This window comes from Mytilus edulis, chromosome 1 (assembly GCF_963676685.1).
Source record: "Mytilus edulis chromosome 1, xbMytEdul2.2, whole genome shotgun sequence".
NCBI classification, from domain to species: domain Eukaryota; kingdom Metazoa; phylum Mollusca; class Bivalvia; order Mytilida; family Mytilidae; genus Mytilus; species Mytilus edulis.
In genome coordinates, this window is record NC_092344.1 from 54,179,508 (window position 1) to 54,203,458 (window position 23,951).

The window sequence follows — 23,951 nt, forward strand, 5'->3', positions numbered from 1 at the left end:
TTTGATTCATTTGCTTAATACTATGCTCTAAGTGTACTCTTGTTATGTCAATTCGATGCTTTATTTGTAGAACTCTTAGCCACGCTTTGCCATCTTTATTATTTAAGCGTGTTTCCAGACCCCACGACGAGGACGTGGTTCTACCTTGGGGTCCATATAATTATTTTTTTTTTTTTTTTTTTTTTTTTTAGTCATTATATATGTATATGTAATATGTACATAATATTTATACATTTTGTACATGGTGGTCCCATTTTGATAAGCCGTAGATTTTTACCACTAAGGTTCACTGTATTTTTGCCCTTTTTGAAGTTGTAGTTTTAGCATTTTTAATACGTTTCCGTTGGCAAGGTTTACGTGCACATGCACTTGTTTTGGGGATTGTCAGCCCACCATCTGTTGAAGTGGTGGACACTGGGATTGCGTTTAACTTTCTCCCATGAGTCAAGAATTTTTGCAATGCAAAAGTCTTTTCTTTCTTCGATTTAATCTGCCATATAGATCTTATACTAAACATAAAAGTTGAATGGCTTCAGTCAGCTTGGTAGAGCAAAGGAAATGCACACTCTATAAAATTGAAACAAAAACAAAAAAAGGTCAACTTTCCTTTGAAAGATTTATTGAAACAAAAACATGAAATATAATTTCCTTTCTAACAGTATAATTCATTGTTCTTGATAGGAACAACATTAGATGTGGCTTCACCCTAAGGTAATAACAGTACGCACAATGTGGAACATCAAATGAGATTAACAAGGCGGGTGTCCCCTGTTTTATTGCTACAATAACATCCAATTAACACCTTCAACTTTGTACACATGTTAGACTATACAATTACACGCGCCAGAATATACAATCATTGTAAATAGTGAACACCTGTTGAAAACTCAAGATTGTCATTAATTTCCTGTCATCTTCAATCAATATGCATAAACATGATAAATATCGTTTAATGGGGCAATAAACAAATAAAAAGAGGAAAACATTCACATTTCAATTTTCTTTTCCTCTTGTTTGATTTCAGTTCTTTGAATATTTCACAATTTGTGTCAATATTTTCAGGACAATGATGTACAAATAATTCATTTTGCGAGCGTAATAATATATATTGCACGAAAAGAGTTTTAAAAAAAAATTATAAGATAAATAATATGTTCTAAAACACAAGGAAAAGTAATCTCATAATACAATAATTAAACGTAATACTGGCTGTTATACATAATAGATGATAAAATATAATGTAAATAATGTTTCATATTTTCTATCAATTTTAACTTTCTTGTCGCTAAAATTATTTTCTTTTGCATATTCTTTTAATATTTATTGCAAAAATTAATTTTAATTAAAAAAAAATATGTTTTCTTGTCGCTAAATAATTTCTTGTCGCTTCTTGTCCCTAAAATAATTCTTGTTGTCGCTTCTTGAGTGAGTTGATGCTTCTTGTCGCTAAAATTCTTGTTGTCGCTAATTAGTGAGACCGTATTTTTATGATGTTTCTGGTCTGTGCGTCCGTCTGTCTGTTCGTTTGTCTGTTTGTTCGTTCGTCTGTCCTTTTATTCGCTATTCCCTTTTCAGGTTAAAGTTTTGTTTAAAGTTTCTGGTCGAGGTAGTTTTTGATGAAGTTGAAGTCCAATCAACTTGAAACTTAGTAAACATGTTCCCTTCATATATATGATATGATCTTTCTAATTTTAATGCCAAATTAGCATGATTAGAGATTTTCTCTCATTTTGACAGTCCAATGAACATAGAAAATGATGTGTACTTGGGACACATTCTTGTTTTTGGAAAGTTTGCTATATCTTGCTATTGCTACTTTCCTTAGGCAGCAACCATTTGATTTTCGGGGGGGGGGGGGGGGGGGGCTATGGTTTATATACGACCGCAAAAAATTAAATTTTTTGGTCGTATATTGCTATCACGTTGACGTCGTCGTCGTCGTCCGAATACTTTTAGTTTTCGCACTCTAACTTTAGTAAAAGTGAATAGAAATCAATGAAATTTTAACACAAGGTTTATGACCACAAAAGGAAGGTTGGGATTGATTTTGGGAGTTTTGGTCCCAATATTTTAGGAATTAGGGGCCAAAAAGGGCCCATATAAGCATTTTCTTGGTTTTCGCACTATAACTTTAGTTTAAGTAAATAGAAATCTATGAAATTTTGACAAAAGGTTTATGACCACAAATTAGGACGGTTGGGATTGATTTTGGGAGTTTTGGTTCCAACAGTTTAGGAATTAAGGGCCAAAAAAGGGCCCAAATAAGCATTATTCTTGGTTTTCGCACAATAACTTTAGTATAAGTAAATAGAAATCAATGAAATTTAAACACAAGGTTTATGACCACAAAAGGAAGGTTGGGATTGATTTTTGGAGTTGAGGTCACAACAGTTTAGGAATTAGGGGCCAAAAAGGGGCCCAAATAAGCATTATTTTTGGTTTTTGCACCATAACTTTAGTATAAGTAAATAGAAATCTATGAAATTTAAACACAAGGTTTATGACCATAAAAGGAAGGTTGGGTTTGATTTTGGGAGTTTTGGTCCCAACAGTTTAGGAATAAGGGGCCCAAAGGGGCCAAAATTGAACTTTGTGTGATTTCATCAAAAATTGAATAATTGGGGTTCTTTGATATGCCGAATCTAACTGTGTATGTATATTCTTAATTTTTGGTCTCGTTTTCAAATTGGTCTACATTAAGGTCCAAAGGGTCCAAAATTAAACTTAGTTTGATTTTAACCAAAATTAAATCTTTGGGGTTCTTTGATATGCTGAATTTAAAAATGTACTTAGATTTTTAATTATTGGACTAGTTTTCAAGTTGGTCCAAATGGGGATCCAAAATTAAACTTTGTTTGATTTCATCAAAAATTGAATAAATGGGTGCTTTGATATGCCAAATCTAATTGTGTATGTAGATTCTTAATTTTTGGTCCAGTTTTCAAATTGGTCTACATGAAGGTCCAAAGGGTCCAAAATTAAACTAAGTTTGATTTTACCAAAATTTAAATTCTTGGACTTATTTGATATGCTTTATCTAAACATGTACTTTGATTTTTGATTATGGGCCCAGTTTTCAAGTTGGTCCAAATCAGGATTCCATATCAAGTATTGTGCAATAGCAAGAAATTTTCAATTGCACAGTATTGCACAATAGCAAGAAATATCTAATTGCACAATATTGTGCAATAGCAATTAATTTTCAATTGGAGTTATCTTTCTTTGTATAGAATAGTAGTTGATAATATATGTTGGAAATTTGCCAGACATGACTATGATGTCATTTTCTATTTTTATTTGCCAATAACTTTATGTAAATAACTTCATTGGAAATTTGCCAATATAAAATGTTGCTGATGAAGCTTTTTTTCCTTATCTTATCTAAAATGTTTTTAGATAATGTATGTTGGACATTTGCCAGACATGACTATGATGTCATTTTCTATTTTTATTTGCCAATAACTTTATGTAAATAACTTCATTGGAAAGGAGTAGGTCCGGTAAGGGCCGATTTTGGCCTCAAATTTCAAGTTCATCTAACGAAAGTTTTTGTACACTTTTTAAACACTCAAGTGTCTATTTCAATTGATTCGATTAGTTTATGTGAAAGATTTTAACTGATTTAGTCAATAAAAACGCTCTGATTCAAGCTTAAATATGAAAAATCTATCAAATATGCCAAAAAACGTCACTTTTCAGATGGTTTTTGTCAAAAATGAATGTGGCCACATCCGTGTTCATCCTCAACCTTTATATATGTTTTGTATTATCATCAAATACAACTTACATTTCAATATTATGAATGAGCACGAATGCGGCCACTTTCATTTTTATACGGAAACCGTCTAAAAAATGACCAAAATGGTAAAATTTTGAAGATTTCAGTAATTTAGCATGACTTAATGATGCTAAAACGCGATATTTGTGCATTGTATCGTCAAGAACAGCTCATATTTATGTAGCAGAAGCATTTTACTTTCCAAAATATAGCTTAAAGATTACATTTTCACAATTTTCTAAAACTGCTATATTTTTGGGCCAAAAAGGGCTTAGTGAACCTACTCCTTTGCCAATATTAAATGTTGCTGATGAAGTTTTTTTTATTGTTTTATACTATAAACAATGTATATTCACTTTAACTACCAACCAATCTTTACCATTCAGTGATAACAAGCACTTTATTTTACATTTTAATATTTTATGATATATTTAAAAGAGTAGTTATTGTTGCAAACTCCTTTGGAAATTTGAATTGATATCAGTTTTGGAAAAAGGGAAGCGGGGATGTGAAAAAAAAAATGGGGGGAGGGGGGTTAAATTTTTCTCATTTCAGATTTCATAAATAAAAAGAAAATTTCTTCAAACATTTTTTTTAGAGGATTAATATTCAACAGCATAGTGAATTGCTCAAAGGCAAAAAAAAAAATTTTAAGTTCATTAGACCACATTCATTCTGTGTCAGAAACCTATGCTGTGTCAACTATTTAATTTTAGATTTAAATAAGTTTGAAGAAGAAATCTTTAATTGATTTGTAAAATCTTGACATTTGTTTTGTGAAAAAAAAAACATGTAATGTCAAAAATTTGATCACAATCCAAATTCAGAGCTGTATCACGCTTGAATGTTTTGTCCATACTTGCCCCAACTGTTCAGGGTTCGACCTCTGCGGTCGTATAAAGCTGCGCCCTGCGGAGCACCTGGTTTTTTCTGTGCAAACTTTTTTTTTCGCCTTCGGCGAAGAACAATCTATTTTTTTTAGCGACAAACCAAAAACAATTTTTTTCTTTCAATTTTAGCATTACATATAGTGGGAGCTGAGGGTAAAACAAACAATTTTTTTTTCTCAGGGTCCAAAACAAATTATTTTTTTCACCAAAACCTGGAAACAAACTTTTTTTTTCCAAAAAAAACCATAGCAGAAAGAGAAAATCACAAGAAATCTACGCGAGATTGCGATTTCATTCATTCATGAAATTTCATGAATGAACATTTTCCCGCTCTACTTTTACCTGTTTACTATATGTACGTACGTAAACGTGGTAAAAGCCCGAGTGTATCGAAAGAATCGGGACTGACTGATTAAAATGCGAGGAAAAGTTCACATTTTGACCAAGCCGTCGGATAATTGACAAGTTATAACAAAATACAGAGGTGATAGAATATAAAATACTCGATAATTATACAGAATGGCTTAAAACAAAAATTCTCAAATGTTATTTACTCATAAGTCAATGCTTAATTTCACAACAGCAATTAAAATGTGTTACAGGTTATAAGCACAGCTATGAATCTAGTGTATATAAACTTTTTATTCCTGTTGTTATGCTCCCATCGCCTTGTTCTGCTGTAAGTATGTATGTTCTTCCCTTACTTGTACGTACATGTACCTCTGTACATCCAAAAATTCGTTTCTGTTCTCTAACTTTAGTTTGCCTGACCAAATTGAATGAAACTTGTACGCAATGCTTATAACCACAATTCACAAGTCAAGTTTGAATTTTAGTTACGTCACTTTTACCATTCTAGCGTTTGATGCTACTTTACAAATAGGAAAGTTTTCTGGAAATGTTAGTTTCTGTTCTCTAACTTTAGTTTGTCTTAACCAAATGCTAAGAATCTTATACACAATGCTCATTACCACAAACACTGATCAAGTTCGAATTTTGGTGGCGATAGTTATACCATTTTAGAGATATGCCCCTTTACATATGTAAAAATTGCTGAATATTTTCGTTTCAGTTATCTAACTTTAGTTCGCTCCACCAAATGTTATGAAACTTATACACAATACTTTTAACAATAAAACAAAGGTCAAGTTTGAATTTTGGTGGAGTCATTTTTACTGCTCTAGGGTTGAGCCTCATTACAAATGGAACCAGATGCTCCTCAGGGCACAGCTTTATACGACCGCAGAGGTCGAAAACCTGAACAGTTGGGGCAAGTATGGACACAACATTCAAGCTTGATACAGCTCTGAATTTGGATTGCGATCAAAATTTTGACATAATATATAGGTTTCTGACACAAAACAAATGTCAAGATCTTACAAATCTATAGCGCAATACGGTGTAATTAGAATGTATACACAATGCTTATTACCACATAACTCAGATCAAGTACAAATTTTGGTAGCGTCACATTTACAGTTCTTGAGTTGTGACCCTTTATAACGTTAATGCTAGCGGGGGCATCATTTGTGTCTCATGGACACGTTCCCTATTTTTGATAAAAGCCTTTAATATAAATTCACTTTCATTACAGTTGTATTGATTTAAGTTACTGTAACTGTCTTATTTATAAAAAAGGATGCAGTATTTTTTGCAAAGAACCAATGCTATCAAAAGAGTTCAAAGGAGGAAAATGTATTAATAACTATAGGCCACCATATGGTCATCAATAAGGAGAAATATTTGTACCATATACATGTAGAAAGCTATAAAAGGCTCCGATATGAAACATGTGGAACAATTCAAACAAAAAAACTTACATGTTAATTTACTAAAAACAAATTTGAAGGATCTAAAACCAATAGAAAAATAGTAATTCACAGGCCCTTGGAGTACTTAAAAAGAAATTAACAGAGCTTTCTGTATATTTCATTATTTTAGATCTACAGTTTTAGGTTGCAATAGAAAATATCAAAACTTTTTATGACAAACATGAAAAAAGTGATTTTTGATAATTACTGACGAGACAATGGTTTAGTTTAAAACATCAAAGCTGTGATGAAGTACATTTTTGAAATAATACACGTCTATAACCTTTTTGGAATAATACACAGCTACAGTTGCAAACTTATTAACCATGTTAACGAATAGAACCTTTCTTCAGGTGATCCAGCACTTTGATTTCTGTTGACAGAAGGAATCAAAGCAAAAATTAAAATAGCCTTCCAAGACGTCATAATTTATTAATTTGACTAATTATATACATGTATGAATGACAATTTATAAGGCTATGAAATTTTTTTCTTTTCAGACGCCTTACATCGACAGAAGGTGTCAAAGCAAAAATCAAAATAGCCTTCCAAGACGTCATAGTTATTTGGATTACTATTAGCTATAAAACTAAATACATGTACATGAAATGAAGATCAGTTAGGCAGCAACCATTTGATTTTCTGGGGGGAGGGGGGGGGGGCTATGGATTTTTTTGGAAAAAAAAGTTTGTTTCTAGTTTTTGGAGAAAAAAATAATTTGTTTTTGACCCTGAGAAATAAAAATTGTTTGTTTCACCCTCAGCTGCCACTATATGTAATGCTAAAATTGAAAGAAAAAATTGTTTTAGACTTGTCGCGAAAAAAATAGATTGTTTTACACCGAAGGCGAAAAAAAAAGTTTGTCCGTAAAAAAATCCATAGCCCCCCCCCCCCCCCCCCCCCCACCGAAAATCAATGATTGATGCCTTATATATATGGCAGTGTCTGCGCATTCTTGCATGCAGGGATGCATCATAGCCAAATATGCGTCCCTGCATTCAGTTTTACATAAAAATGTCATAAGATCTGGAATGAACAGATGAAACATGAATTATACATGGGAATTTATATCAGTACTTTTGGGATTTTGTGAATTCAGTTAATAAAATGCTCTTAAAAAGAATTATGAATTTCACAGTAACAAGTTACACATTAACAATTTACGAATTAACAATTTAGAAATTACACAGTTACAAGTTACGAATTGACAAGTTACGAATTAAGAATTTTGATCCCATTGGCTTTCCATATCATACAAGTAAGTGTTTGTACAAGTAATAACCTGTACAAAATAATAAAATGTACACAACATATACATAGATTAAAGAAGCAAGTAATAAGTCATGTATGTAGGCATATCCTTTATATCATGAATGATTTAATTTTCACTAGAAAAAAAAGTATTCAACAGAAGTTACATAAAGATGACTTGACTAAGGAATGAAACACAGCAAACATTGTGGCAAATCCGATTTTAAAACTACACCTTTAAAAAAAAAGATACCTTGTATTAGACCTTTTTTCATGTCGTATGTATGGAATTTTCTGCCTACAGAACAAATTGAGTCTATTAAAGGGGCACTTGCTACGAGATGTATGAAAAATCTATAAAATATTCTTCAATCATTTATAAAAGTGAAATAGTGACATAATAATTTACTTTTAGCAGCCAAGTATGGTTTAATTTTGACAAAATAAGCTGAGAAACATTGAAGAATAATCATTCACTTGCAAGTGAATAATTTGACCTTATTGAAATGTGTGTTCATGTGAACTTCAATTTACCTGAGGATAACGCATGAATCATGCGTGACCAGTTTTTTAAGGAAAAGTTTGTGAATTTGAGTCAAATTATTTAGTGAACATGAATTTGAAAGCTAGTGCCCCTTGTAAGCATTAATTCTTCTTCCCAAGTTTTTCTGTTCCAAGGTATTTTTTTCACTAAATCCACAATTGATTATAAGAGTTTCTTTTATACAATTGTACAAATGTATGTATTTAACTGGTACAACTTTTGAACAAATTGTTCCATAGTTTTAATTGTCTTCCCAACATATATATCAATCTTCCATTCTAAGAATATTTATTAACTGAAAGAAACTGTTCACTTACTATTGTTTATAAAAACAGTAGTAATCAATTTATTCACTAATTGCGATAATTTCCGTGTATAGTTCACTTTTCATGTCGGATCTGATGGCATTTTGGATGCAGGGACGCATAGCCTACAAATGCCAATTTGACTACTCATCCCTGCATATGAGGACACACATACACTGCCTGTATATATATGTACATATACAATTGGTTTAATAGATTATAGTTAATTTTCAACAATTTCCATAAATTTTGTAAATATTTACAAAATATTTTCCTCTGTAACTACTAGGCCAAGTTCATTATAGATAAAGATAAATGTAAGCAGCAAGAATGTTCAGTAAAGTAAGATCTACAAACACATCACCATCACCAAAACACAATTTTGTCATGAATCCATCTGGGTACTTTGTTTAATATGCACATAGACCAAGGTGAGTGAATTATAAAACTGATTTTTGCGCACAGCAAAATCCAATTCAGTTTAAATTTTCTAAATATTAAAGGGCATGTGAAGTTAATTTAAAGTAGTTTCTTATAATGTGGCTCTTTGTGGTAAAAAATCCCTTTTTTAACACAAGTGCTTTGAAAATTTAATACTTGGAACACATAAAATAGCTCCATAGTTTTTACACTTTTATTCTATGTTCCTCTACTTTCATGACTTTTCAAATCAACACAAATGGTTAGGCTCAGTCACTTGTTAAAAATAGAAACATGCCCAATATCACTTCACAGAGATTTTTTTTGTTTACTCACAACTGTTGAGTTCTTCATTTTGAGGCGCATTAGGGATATGCAAAGAAAATGCATCTTTGAATAGTTCAAGTTTATCTTTAAGATTTAGAAAGGATATAATCTTTTCACTTACCATGCTTATACCACAAATTGTACATTTTGCTCATTCAAATCCATATTTTAGAATTGTGAATTGGATTATTTGACCTCTCTGTGGCCAAAGTTAACATAATTTTGGTCAATAAATCTGGAAAATTTAATCATGTTAACATGGTTAAGGTAGATTCATGGTATACCACCATCTTCATTCTTGAATTGTACACTCACAGTTCACAATCGTTCTAGATCTTTGCTCAGATCTGCAAATTTGGAGACAGATTGGCAATATATATACGTTATTTATAGATAATATACATGACAATGAAATACATTATGTACATGATATAGGAATAAGGAAATTGAAGAATTGATCAAATAAATGTTTTATTGTCTTTTTAGGTATTATCAGACAAGAATACAATAGATATTGGAATTTACTCATGAGATTTAATACTGACTATTTATTATGACGGACACTGATTTTAGAGTTGCATTACTGGTTAGTTATTTCAAACTTTTATTTTTTATTGTTGATCATTGTATTATATGTTGTTGATATAAATTGCATTATTTGTTGTTGATCATTTTCATTTCAGAGGCAATCTTTAATTCTTTACTATTTTGTAATTGATATTTTACCCCTTTGAGTAATGTTAAGTTATTGTCATTTGGGGCAGGGGCTTTCTTGAAGCTTTTTTCTTTAATTATGTTGCTAGCCTCAACCTCACTCACACCTGCAGATGTTTCCTTTTTAAATTTCCACAAATATTGTGTCAATATTTCTTATAAAATAAGAAGATGTGGTATGATTGCCATTGAGACAACTCTCCACAAAAAAACAAGTAACACAGAAATTAACAACTAAAGGTTTTCAAAAAAAGCCCATACCACATAGTTAGCTAAGAAAAGCCCCAAAATTACAAAATTAACAATTCAAACAAGAATGTAACTGCATTATTTATACATGTATAAAAAAATGAAAAAAAAAAAAATACACAGCAACAACCAAATAACACTGAACTACAGGCTTCTGATTTAGAAGGTTAAACTTGTTTGTTAGTGCCAAACCCTCCCCTGACCTGACACAGTGGTGTAAAGGCACAAAATAAGATCAAACTATGCAAAACAATAAACAACAAACTAATATGAGAAATAGCAAAACATGTGAACCACTCAATTACAATTACTGGCTCCTGACTTTGGACAGACACATATAAAATGTGGCTGGGTTTAACTTGTTTGAAGATGCCAACCCTCCTAACCATGCTAACATGAAACAGTGGTGTGACAGTAAACCATAAGAACAAATTATAAAAATCAAGTGAAAAGCCGTATTTGGCACAGCTTTTATATACGACTGCAAAAATTGAAACTTTTTTGGTCGTATATTGGTATCAAGTTGGCGTCGTCCGAAGACATTTGGTTTTCGCACTTTAACTTTAATAAAAGTAAATTGAAATCTATGAAATTTAAACACAAGGTTGATGTTATATTTGTTTTTCTCGTGGGATTTTGTCTGATGCTTGGTCCGTTTCTGTGTGTGTTACATTGTAGTGTTGTGTCGTTGTTCTCCTCTTATATTTAATGCATTTCCCTCAGTTTTATTTTGTTACCCCGATTTTGTTTTTTGTCCATAGATTTATGAGTTTGAACAGCGGTATACTACTGTTGCCTTTATTTATGACCATGAAAGGAAGGTTGGGATTGATTTTGGGTGTTTAAGTCCCAACAGTTTAGGAAGTAGGGGCCAAAAACAGGTTTTTGCACAATAACTTTAAGATACAATGTAGTATAAGTTAATAGAAATCTACGAAATTTTAACACAAGATTTATGACCACAAAAGGACAGTCTGGATTGATTTTGGGAGTCTTGGTCCCAACGAATTGGGGGCCAAAACTTTGTTTGATTTCATGAAAAAATGAATAATTGGGGTTCTTTGATATGCCAAATCTAACTGTGTATTCAGATTCTTAATTTTTGGTCCTGTTTTCAAATTGGTCTACATTAAGGTCCGAAGGGTCCAAAATTAAACTTAGCTTGATTTTAACAAAAATTGAATTCTTGGGGTTCTTTGATATATATGCTGAATCTAAACATGTACTTAGATTTTTGATTATGGGCCCAGTTTTCAAGTTGGTCCATATCGGGGTCCAAAATTATTATATTAAGTATTGTGCAATAGCAAGAAATTTTCAATTGCACAGTATTGGGCAATAGCAAGAAATCTTCAATTGCACAGTATTGTGCAATAGCAAGAAATCTTCAATTGCAGAGTATTGCGCAATAGCAAGAAATATTCAATTGCACAGTATTGTCCCATTTTCAAATTGGTCTACATTAAGGTCCAAAGGGTCAAAAATTAAACTTTGTTTGATTTCAACAAAAATTGAATATATGGGGTTCTTCAATATTCTGAATCTAACCATGTATTTAGATTTTTAATATTTGGGCCTGGTTATCAAATTGGTCCACATTGAGGTCTAAAGGGTCTAAAATTGAACATTATCTTGGGGTTCTATGATATGCTGAATCTCACCATGTATTTAGATTTTAGATATTGGACCATATAACCAAACTTGGCCACAATCATCATTTGGGTATCTAGTTTTAAAAATGTGTGGCGTGACCCTGCCAACCAACCAAGATGGCCGCCATGGCTAAAAATAGTACATAGGGCGAAATGTAGATTTTGGCTTATATCTCTGAAACCAAAGCATTTAGAGCAAATCTGACGGGGAATAAATTGTTTATCAGGTCAAGATCTATCTGCCCTGAAATTTTCAGACAAAACAGACAACCTGTTGTTGGGTTGCTGCCCCAGAATTAGTAATTTTAAGGAAATTTTGCAGTTTTTGGTTATTATCTTGAATATTATAATAGATCAAGATAAACTGTAAAACAGCAATAATGTTCAGCAAATTAAGATCTACAAATAAGTCAACATTACCAAATTTTTTAGTTTACCCCTTAAGGAGTTATTGCCCTTTATAGTCATTATTTAACAATTTTCATAATTTTTTGTAAATTTTTAGAAAATATTTTCCACTGTAATTACTGGGCCAAGTTCATTATAGATAAAGATAATTGTAGCAAGAAGAATGTCCAGTAAAGTAAGATCTACAAACACATCATGATCACCAAAACACAATTTTGTCATGAATTTATCTGTGTCCATTGTATAATATTGCACATAGACCAAGGTGAGCGACACAGGCTCTTGAGAGCCTCTAGTTTTTCAATTAAAATGTTTGATATTCAATAATTCTATACATATTTTGTTGTCTTTGTCATTGACCAAAAATCTGACACTGGTGACCATGTCTTGAAGGCAACCATTAAAGAAAATTATACAGTTTTTAAACACCATTTATTTAATAAAAATATTAAATATTTCTTCCGAAAACTGCATGTAATTATATAAATGCTTCCAGTGTTAGCCTAACGATGGCAATTTTTCATAATTTAAACCATTTTTGAACCAAAATATCAAAAGAGTTTTTCCCTGAGGTGATACTCATTTTTGACTTCATGTGAAACACAAAATGCACATCTGATTGTGGCTAGGCCGATTGTTGAATTGATAATTTTCCCTCAGCTTCTAACATTTGTTCTTCTGATACAATTGATAAAAGAGTTATTTTTATTAAAAAACATAGTTTCATGTTCCGTTTTACAAAAAGCATGTTTTGATGAGTACAAATTTTGATAGAATTTTCTCTGTTCTTCCAATATTTTGAATTGATCAAAGATTTCATTTCCATTTTCGTTGATAACTTTAGGACTAATTTTTTCATTATAATGTCTTTTCTAAATTACAAAAGTAGTTTGTACATTTTTCTCCTTCTGCTTCCCATTTTGCTTTTGCTTTGCAATTATCCCATTTTTAAGCTCACCTGGCCAGAAGGGCAAAGTGAGCTTTTCTCATCACTTGGCATCCGTCGTCCATCATCGTCGTCGTTAACTTTTTACATTTTGAACTTCTTCTAGAGATCCACTGAATGGAATGAAACCAAACATGGCATGAATGTTCCTTATGAGCTGCTGACCAAGTAATGTTATTTGTAGCCAATCCATCATCCAAGATGGCCGCCAGCGTAGGGACTTAGTTTAACATAGAACCCTATGGGAAATGCATACAAATGACTTCTCTTAGAGTACCACTGAATGGAATGAAACAAAACATAGCATGAATGTTCCTTATGAGGTGCGGACCATGTGTTGTTACTTTGTAGCTGATGCATCATCCAATATGGCCGCCAGCTGGCGACTTAGTTTAACATAGGACCCTATTGGAAATGCATACAAATGACTTCTTTTAGAGAACCACTGAATGGAATGAAACCAAACATAGCATGAATGTTCCTTATGAGGTGCTGACCAAGTATTATTACTTTGTAGCTGATCCATCATCCAAGATGGCCGCCAGCAGGGGACTCAAGTTTAACATAGGACCCTTTGAGAAATGCATACAAATGACTTCTTTTAGAGAACCACCGAATAGAATGAAACCAAACATAGCATGAATGTTCCTTATGAGGTGCTGACCAAGTATTATTACTTTGTAGCTGATCCATCATCCAAGATGGCCGCCAGCGGGGGACTCAAGTTTAACATAGGACCCTTTGAGAAATGCATACAAATGACTTCTTTTAGAGAACCACCGAATGGAATGATACCAAACATAGCATGAATGTTCCTTATGAGGTGCTGACCAAGTATTATTACTTTGTAGCCGATCCATCATCCAAGATGGCCGCCAGCAGGGGACTTTAATAGTTTAACATAGGACCCTATGAGAAATGCATACAAATGACTTCTTTTAGAGAACCACTGAGTGGAATGAAACCAAACATAGCATGAATGTTCCTTATGAGGTGCTGACCAAGTGTTGTTACTTTGTAGCAGATCCATCATTCAAGATGGCCGCCAGCGGGGGACTTAGTTTAACATAGGACCCTATGGGAAATGCATACAAATGACTTCTTTCAGAGAACAACTGAATGGAATGAAACCAAACATAGCATGAATGTTCCTTATGAGGTGCTGACCAAGTGTTATTACTTTGTAGCCGATCCATCATCCAAGATGGCCGCCAGCAGGGGACTTAGTTTAACATAGGACCCTAAGAGAAATGCATACAAATGACTTCTTTTAGAGAACCACTGAATGGAATGAAACCAAACATAGCATGAATGTTCCTTATGAGGTGCTGACCAAGTGTTGTTACTTTGTAGCAGATCCATCATCCAAGATGGCCGCCAGCGGGGGACTTAGTTTAACATAGGACCCTATGGGAAATGCATACAAATGACTTCTTTCAGAGAACAACTGAATGGAATGAAACCAAACATAGCATGAATGTTCCTTATGAGGTGCTGACCAAGTTTTGTTACTTTGTAGCCGATCCACCATCCAAGATGCAGGGGACTTAGTTTAACATAGGACCCTATGGGAAATGCATACAAATGACTTCTTTCAGAGAACAACTGAATGGAATGAAACCAAACATAGCATGAATGTTCCTTATGAGGTGCTGACCAAGTTTTGTTACTTTGTAGCCGATCCACCATCCAAGATGGCCGCCAGCCGGGGACTTAGTTTAACATAGGACCCTATGAGAAATGCATACAAATGACTTCTTTTAGAGAACCACTGAATGGAATGAAACCAAACATAGCATGAGGTACTGACCAAGTTTTGTTACTTTGTAGCCGATCCATCATCCAAGATGGCCGCCAATGGGGGACTTAGGGTGCAATCAACAGTTTTTTTCTATGACGTCACATTTTGAGGGACCATGCATAAGTGACCCTTAGTGGTGGACTGATTAATAAAGATAATTGTATAAAACTAGATATCACTGGAATCAGAATGTTCTTTAGTTTATAATGAAATAAAAATAATGTGTACTTTTAATATATTAAAAATATTCCATCCAATGAACATGGGGAAAAAAAGGTCTAATTTGAACATAAAAAACTTGAAACCAGGTCATTTGCACACCCATGAAGCTATGATTCATGAACATTTTACATAATCAAAACTGTATGAAATTTGTAGGTTTTTACCTGGCCTTTCAAAAAAATCTTGTTTCAGGGTAGGGTTTCCTGCTCCGAAAAGAGCTACAGTGGCTGCAAATAAGTTTTCAATTTTCACTGCCAAAAAAAACAGGATGTTTACAGTGTTTTCTCCCCTCAAAACATGTAAAGTTAATATAATTTTTAAAACTATTTCAATCATTCAACCTGTTTTAATTGAAAGCTATAATTAACTAATTTTTACAATCAAATACAAAAAACATGATACTTTTTCACCAATTGAGTGAATAAACAGGGGTTTCTCTCCATGGTTATTTTTAGTGGGGGAATAACCCCTAGTTTTTTTTATACGAAACTGTTTATAGCACCCTTAAGGCAAAACTTTATATGCGATATATTAAAATTTCTTAGCTTTTCTGAATCTGTACTGTACCGATTAAAATGATGTCTGACTTTAAGGATTGTGACCACGAATAGTGAAAATACAGCTCTTTTTTCATGTCGCGTAGTACTGGCATATTGGCCAGTGGCAAACAGTTTAACCATCAAACACCAAACATTTCCAGTATCCCATTTTCATCAGTTTTACAAAGAAAACAAATCATAAACTAGGGTTTCTTTTGAATAAATAGAATAAAAACTATGAAATAAGCATGAATAAAGTTACTTGAAATATATTTGTCCCTAGTATTATGTGAACTAAGTTATAGCTGAGTTGAGAAAAACATGTTTTTCTTAGGAATGGCACTTGTACCTTTATGACTTTAAAAAGTACCAAATATATATTATAATGAATTAAAATTTATGTCACACTGATCAGAAGTACAGGTCAAAGTAGAAAAAATCCACACTTTGCATGTGCAACTTTTGGTTCCAAATATATGAGAGATTGAATAAAATATCATGACGTCACAAAAAGATGAAAAAAACTTCAATATTCGCGCAGAGTCTGGTTTTCTTATTTCTGGTTGCTATGTACAAATCTGTAATATTTGCATTAAATAAACCAAACTGATGCTTTTAAATTAAAGTATACGTGCCGTACAATATTTTTATACGACCGCAAATTTAAAAAAAAAATTTCGTCGTATATTGCTATCACGTTGTCGTCGTCGTCGTCGTCGTCGTCCGAATACTTTTAGTTTTCGCACTCTAACTTTAGTAAAAGTGAAAAGAAATCTATGAAATTTCAACACAAGGTTTATGACCACAAAAGGAAGGTTGGGATTGATTTTGTGAGTTTTGGTCCCAACATTTTAGGAATTAGGGGCCAAAAGGGGCCTAAATAAGCATTTTCTTGGTTTTCGCACTATAACTTTAGTTTAAGTTAATAGAAACCTATGAAATGTTGACACAAGGTTTATGACCACAAAAGAAAGGTTGGGATTGATTTTGGGAGTTTTGGTTCCAACAGTTTAGGAATTAGGGGCCAAAAAAGGGCCCAAATAAGCATTATTCTTGGTTTTCGCACAATAACTTTAGTATAAGTGAATAGATATCTATAAAATTTCAACACAAGGTGTATGACCACAAAAGGAAGGTTGGTATAGATTTTTGGAGTTTTGGTCCTAACAGTTTAGGAATAAAGGGCCCAAAGGGTCCAAAATTAAACTTTGTTTGATTTCATCAAAAATTAAATAATTGGGGTTCTTTGATATGCTGAATCTAACTGTGTATGTAGATTCTTAATTTTTGGTCCCGTTTTCAAATTGGTCTACATTAAAGTCCAAAGGGTCCAAAATTAAACTTATTTTGATTTCATCAAAAATTGAATAATTGGGGTTCTTTGATATGCCAAATCTAACTGTGTTAGTAGATTCTTAATTTTTGGTCCCGTTTTCAAATTGGTCTTCATTAAGGTCCAAAGGGTCCAAAATTAAACTAAGTTTGATTTTAACAAAAATTAAATTCTTGGGCTTCTTTGATATGCTGAATCTAAACATGTACTTAGATTTTTGATTATGGGCCCAGTTTTCAAGTTGGTCCAAACAGGATTCAAAATTATTATATTAAGTATTGTGCAATAGCAAGAAATTTTCAATTGCACAGTATTCAGCAATAGCAAGAAATCTTCAATTGTACAGTATTGTGCAATAGCAAGAAATTTTCAATTGCACAGTATGGTTCAATAGCAAGAAATCTTCAATTGACAGTATTGCGCAATAGCAAGAAATATCTTATTGCACAATATTGTGAAATAGCAATCAATTTTCAGTTATTTGGAGTTATCTTTCTTTGTCCAGAATAGATATTTGTGCAATAGCAAGATATTTTCAATATTCTTTGAAAATTTGAGTTATCTTTCTTTGTCCAGAATAGTAGTTGAATCAACTTAAATCATTGTTTTATACAATATACAATGTATTTTCACTTTTACTACCAACTGATAAATTAAAACAATCTTTACCATTCAGTGATAAAAAGCACTTTTTTTACATTTTAATATTTTATGATGTATTTAAATGAGCAGTTATTGTTGCAAACTCCATTAGAAATTTGAATTGAGATCAGTTTTGGAATAAGGAAAAGGGGGATGTGAAAACAAAATTGGGGTTGGGGGGGGGGGTGGGGGGGGGGTCAATTTTTCTCATTTCATATTTCATAAATAAAAAGAAAATTTCTTCAAACATTTTTTTGAGAGGATTAATATTCAACAGCATAGCGATTTTTTTTTAAGTTCATTAGACCACATTCATTCTGTGTCACCAACCTATGCTGTGTCAACTATTTAATCACAATCCAAATTTAGAGCTGAATCCAGCTTGAATGTTGTGTCCATACTTTCCCCAACCATTCAGGGTTCAACCTTTGCGGTCGTATAAAGCTGCGCCCTGCGGAGCATCTGGTTTCAATTTTACATGATTGTTGTTCAAGTTGTTTTACAGCTAAACCATTTAACTTCAGCATCTTTGTGTAAAACTGCATGAAAAAATTACAAAGCAATATTTCATTACTGTAAATTTAGAAATGAATGCCTGCATTTTTTATTGTGAATTTAATTTTTGCAATACATGTTAAATTCACATTAGAATATCAAAATGAAAGTTTAAATTATTGCGATTTACAAAAAATGTTAGCCTGTCACATTTTTCTCAATAATAAAAGCATTGCAATAATTTATGAAGTTACAACTTGTTAAGTTCAGTACATTTTACCGTTAGAGATTTGAATCCTGCCAAATTATCTTGTTTCCAAAAAAAAAATTTTGCGCTCAATCAAATCTGTAAATATTGAAGATTTAAAGTAATATAGTGTATGCATATTATTGTTACTATCAAATGATTTGACATAAGTGGGTAAAGCATGTTATTATAATTTTTATACGACCGCAAAATTTGAAAAATTTTTCGTCATATATTGCTATCACGTTGGCGTCGTCGTCGTCGTCGTCGTCGTCCGAATACTTTTAGTTTTCGCACTCTAACTTTAGTAAAAGTGAATAGAAATCTATGAAATTTTAACATAAGGTTTATGACCACAAAAGGAAGGTTGGGATTGATTTTGGGAGTTTTGGTCCCAACATTTTAGGAATAAGGCGCCAAAAAGGCCCAAATAAGTATTTTCTTGGTTTTCGCACTATAACTTTAGTTTAAGTTAATAGAAATCTATGAAATTTTGACACAAGGTTTATGACCACAAAAGAAAGGTTGGGATTGATTTTGGGAGTTTTGGTTCCAACAGTTTAGGAATTAGGGGCAAAAAAAGGGCCCAAATAAGCATTATTCTTGGTTTTTCGCACAATAACTTTAGTTTAAGTAAATAGAAATCTATGAAATTTAAACACAAGGTTTATGACCATAAAAGGAAGGTTGGTATTGATTTTGGGAGTTTTGGTCCCAACAGTTTAGGAATAAAGGGCCCAAAGGGTCCAAATTAAACTTTGTTTGATTTCATCAAAAATTGAATAATTGGGGTTCTTTGGTATGCAGAATCTAACTGTGTATGCAGATTCTTAATTTTTGGTCCCGTTTTCAAATTGGTCTACATTAAGGTCCAAAGGGTCCAAAATTAAACTTAGTTTGATTTTAACAAAAAATGAATCCTGGGGGTTGTTTGATATGCTGAATTTAGAAATGTACTTAGATTTTTAATTATTGGCCTAGTTTTCAAGTTGGTCCAAATGGGGGTCCAAAATTAAACTTTGTTCATCAAAAATTGAATAAATGGGTTCTTTGATATGCCAAATCTAACTGTGTATGTAGATTCTTAATTTTTGGTCCAGTTTTCAAATGGTCTACATTAAGGTCCAAAGGGTCCAAAATTAAACTAAGTTTGATTTTAACAAAAATTAAATTCTTGGGCTTATTTGATATGCTTTATCTAAATATGTACTATGATTTTTGATTATGGGCCCAGTTTTCAAGTTGGTCCAAATCAGGATTCCATATCAAGTATTGTGCAATAGCAAGAAATTTTCAATTGCACAGTATTGCACAATAGCAAGAAATATCTAATTGCTCAATATTGTGCAATAGCAATTAATTTTCAATTGGAGTTATCTTTCTTTGTATAGAATAGAAGTTGATAATATATGTTGGAAATTTGCCAGACATGACTATGATGTCATTTTCTATTTTAATTTGCCAATAACTTTATGTAAATAACTTCATTGGAAATTTGCCAATATAAAATGTTGCTGATGAAGCCTTTTTTTCCTTATCTTATCTAAAATGTTTATAGATAATGTATGTTTGACATTTGCCAGACATGACTATGATGTCATTTTCTATTTTTATTTGCCAATAACTTTATGTAAATAACTTCATTGGAAATTTGCCAATATAAAATGTTGCTGATGAAGTTTTTTTTATTGTTTTATACAATAAACAATGTATATTCACTTTTACTACCAACCAATCTTTACCATTCAGTGATAACAAGCACTTTATTTTACATTTTAATATTTTATGATGTATTTAAAAGAGTAGTTATTGTTGCAAACTCCATTAGAAATTTGAATTGATATCAGTTTTGGAAAAGGGGAAACGGGGATGTGAAAAAAAAGGGGGGGGTTTAAATTTTTCTCATTTCAGATTTCATAAATAAAAAGAAAATTTCCTCAAACATTTTTTTGAGAGGATTAATATTCAACAGCATAGTGAATTGCTCAAAGGCAAAACAAATATTTTAAGTTCATTAGACCACATTCATTCTGTGTCAGAAACCTATGCTGTGTCAACTATTTAATTTTAGATTTAAAAAGTTTGAAGAAGAAATCTTTAATTGATTTGTAAAATCTTGACATTTGTTTTGTGTAAAAAAAAACATGTAATGTCAAAAATTTGACCACAATCCAAATTCAGAGCTGTATCATGCTTGAATGTTTTGTCCATACTTGCCCCAACTGTTCAGGGTTCTATCTGTTTAGATGTGGCAATGCATTTGGTTTATATGTAATTGTTATATGAAACTTTGCCTATGAAATCTGTTTCTCTGAGCTATGAATGTAATTTTAGATAATAAATTTATTTTATTTCATATAATATATGTATAATCTTTGCTTTTAATTATTTGAAAAGAGTGCAAGAAGGAAAAATTGACTCAATTTTAAGTAAAACTGTTTAAATGATTTATTTCCATTTAATGATACAAGTATTTATGTTTTCAATTTTTAAAAAAAATGTTTTTCTGATACATTGAAAGTTTTTAAGTATTTGAGACTTATTTGTTGATCAATTCAAGGCAGGTGCTGCTGCTGGGAGCTCAGTGGATGTGTCACTCTTTCCACTAGATACAGTCAAGACACGTTTACAGAGTCATGCTGGTTTTTGGAAATCTGGAGGATTCCGTGGAATATACTCTGGTTTGCTGTCTGTTACTATTGGTGCTGCTCCTACAGGTATATTTTATCTCTTATAATTGATTTACTAAAATTTCATGCTTGTCATATGTTCATGTTGTCACCTTTTTCCTGTAGGGAATGGTGTCAATACAAAAGCATATTATTGTTAAAATAAAAAACTTCATCATGCTACCAAAACAAATTTGTAAAATAACAAAAATTCAAGACTCCAAGGTAAACTCAATTGGGCTTTTCCTTATAAAATGGTAAAATCAAAAGCTCCAAAACATCCAGCGAATCAATAATAACTATCATATTGCTGACTGGATCTAGGCATATCCTGATGCAGAAAAAGCTGGATTAAACTTTTATAAACTAAACCTACCACTTGTATAACAGTGGCCTAAAATTCCATTATATTGACTACAATATTTGAACAAATAAAATAAAAGCTGAAACCCAGTAAAACATTAATGGTAAGTTCCATGTCATATGCCAATATCACTCAGCTGGCTTGTTTTGGATTTTTCAAAATGGTCAGTGTAACCATGGAAACAGTCATAATGTCCAAAACTTCCAAATGCTCCAATCTCGATTTAACGTTATAATAATGTTAACTGGCACATGGCTGAGTTACTTTTTGACTTTGGAATTTCCAAAATGAATGCCGTTTCAATGGAAACAACAAAATATAATTAAAATTTTAAAATTATTTTTTTTCAAGGTGATTAATATTTTAAATTGAGGATTGCATATATGACTCTTATATTTTTTTTTGTCTATTTAAGGAATGAATTTTGTTACGGTCTGATTAATTTTGTGCAGAGTTATGGTCCTTGGACTTAGAAAATTCACTGATGTATTCAGTTTTCTGTACTTTATTCTGTCACCAATTCATAACATATTGATTTAATAATTGGTACAGTGTTTTATTATGACAAGTTACTGATCAAATATTCAGTTTCCAAACCTTTTTATGCCCTCCTACTATAGTAGAGGGGTATTATGTTTTCTGGTCTGTGGGTTTGTTCATCCGTTCGTTCGTTCGTCCATCTATTCGTCCCGCTTCAGATTTAAGTTTTTGGTCAAGGTAGTTTTTGATGAAGTTGATGTCCAAACAACTTGAAACTTAGTACACATGTTCCCTATGGTATGATCTTCCTCATTTTAATGCCAAATTAGAGTTTTTACCCCAATTTCAAGGTCCACTGAACACAGAAAAAGATGGCATCCGTGTACTTGGGACACATTCTTGTTTTGTCATGCTTAAAGTCTTTATACGGAATTTAGAATCAATTAAACGAGAGAGACAAATATATATCTCTTACTAAAGTAATTTAAATAAAAAAATTATATACAGCCCGTAACAGAGAAGTGATCGAATTGATGTTTCTTTACCGTCAAAATTAGCTACGTTATCGACAAACTTAATTGAGTAGTGACCGAACTATTGGTTCTTTAACGTTAAAAAGATTGACAATGCTGACAAACTTTCATGTGTCAATAATCAAGTTTAATACCGATAATATTGAAAATAATTCTAATAATATGAAACAAAATATGTCCATGCACCATTTCGATTGGGCGAAAAGTAGTCATTTCTTCAAAGTCAGAACAGAAAAAATAGAGTTATGGAAGGACGTCTTGATAGTATTATTTCCTTACAATTTTACCCAAACTAAAAGAAATATACTGGTCAACAATTAAAAAGGTGTTTGATAGGAATGAAGTCCTTTATTTTTACAATGTGTACTGTATGTGTGATGGATTTGAATTCAATCAATAACTTTAAAATGTTTTCTCATATGTATACACAAAAGGGAGGACTTACCAGGTACAATGTATTTGTTCTTCTGTTAGAATATGTCTTTGTCCGTTTCACATGCCAAACTTTTTTCTAGTACAGTTTAAACGGGGAAATTTTGTTGAGAATTTCTTTTAATAAGACAAAATAACGAGCAAAACTATTTCTTGCAAGGGCACACACAGAGAATATTTATTTTAGTAAAAATCAGTAAAAATAAATTTCTCCAAAATATACCATGGCCAGGACCTGACAGTTTTTAGCAGTGTACAAATGAAAATCGGAAAACTGCGCCTCCTGTCATTTTGAGGGATCATGCAACATTTCACCTATTACCCATAAACAACGTATAGGTTCTCAAGTACTAAAAAAAGTTCTAAAAGATAATTTCAAATCAGAGTAAACATATTAACTTCCTTATATCCAGTCGAATTTATCTATAGGTTACACAAAGCTGGTTCTTAAAACGTTTTTATCAGAGAAAACATTTTTCTTTGACTTTTAAAACATTCTTTTCTGAAAAAAGGCACTAACTATCCAAGGCCAAGTATGTTGTCAAAAATTCTCACTTTTGAAATCCAGAATGTACACGTATGTTTTTCTTAAAACCTGAGTTAATTCCGACTTCGTATCATTATTACCAGAGACCCTTTATCAAGAAATAAAGCTGGGATTATCTTTTTGTTGGTAAAGTGGGATTTCAATGTCCCGGATTGTCAGGTCTCGACATTTAGGACGTGAAAAAGCCCGCCGGAACTTTGGTTTTTAAATCCTTTTATTTTCATGTAGAACGGTGTGAATTATTCAGCTTGAAGCAAGAAAACTCTTCGATCAAACGAAGGAATCTCTGGTGTTAATTTACCAATTTTTGTCGAAATACACATACATTTCTGCTTAACCGCGTTAATTGAAC

The 23,951-nt window shown here is 32.2% G+C and overlaps 1 protein-coding gene across 1 annotated transcript in view; it reads left to right on the forward strand.

Moving 5' to 3' along the window:
- The window catches only part of LOC139522455 (mitochondrial S-adenosylmethionine carrier protein-like), a 78,970-nt gene that overhangs the window by 13,510 nt on the left and 41,509 nt on the right, over positions 1-23,951 (forward strand). The window contains 2 exon segments of the mRNA XM_071315990.1: positions 9,813-9,912; positions 21,135-21,291. Coding sequence (XP_071172091.1) covers positions 9,880-9,912; positions 21,135-21,291 — 190 coding nt within the window. The 5' untranslated portion in view covers positions 9,813-9,879.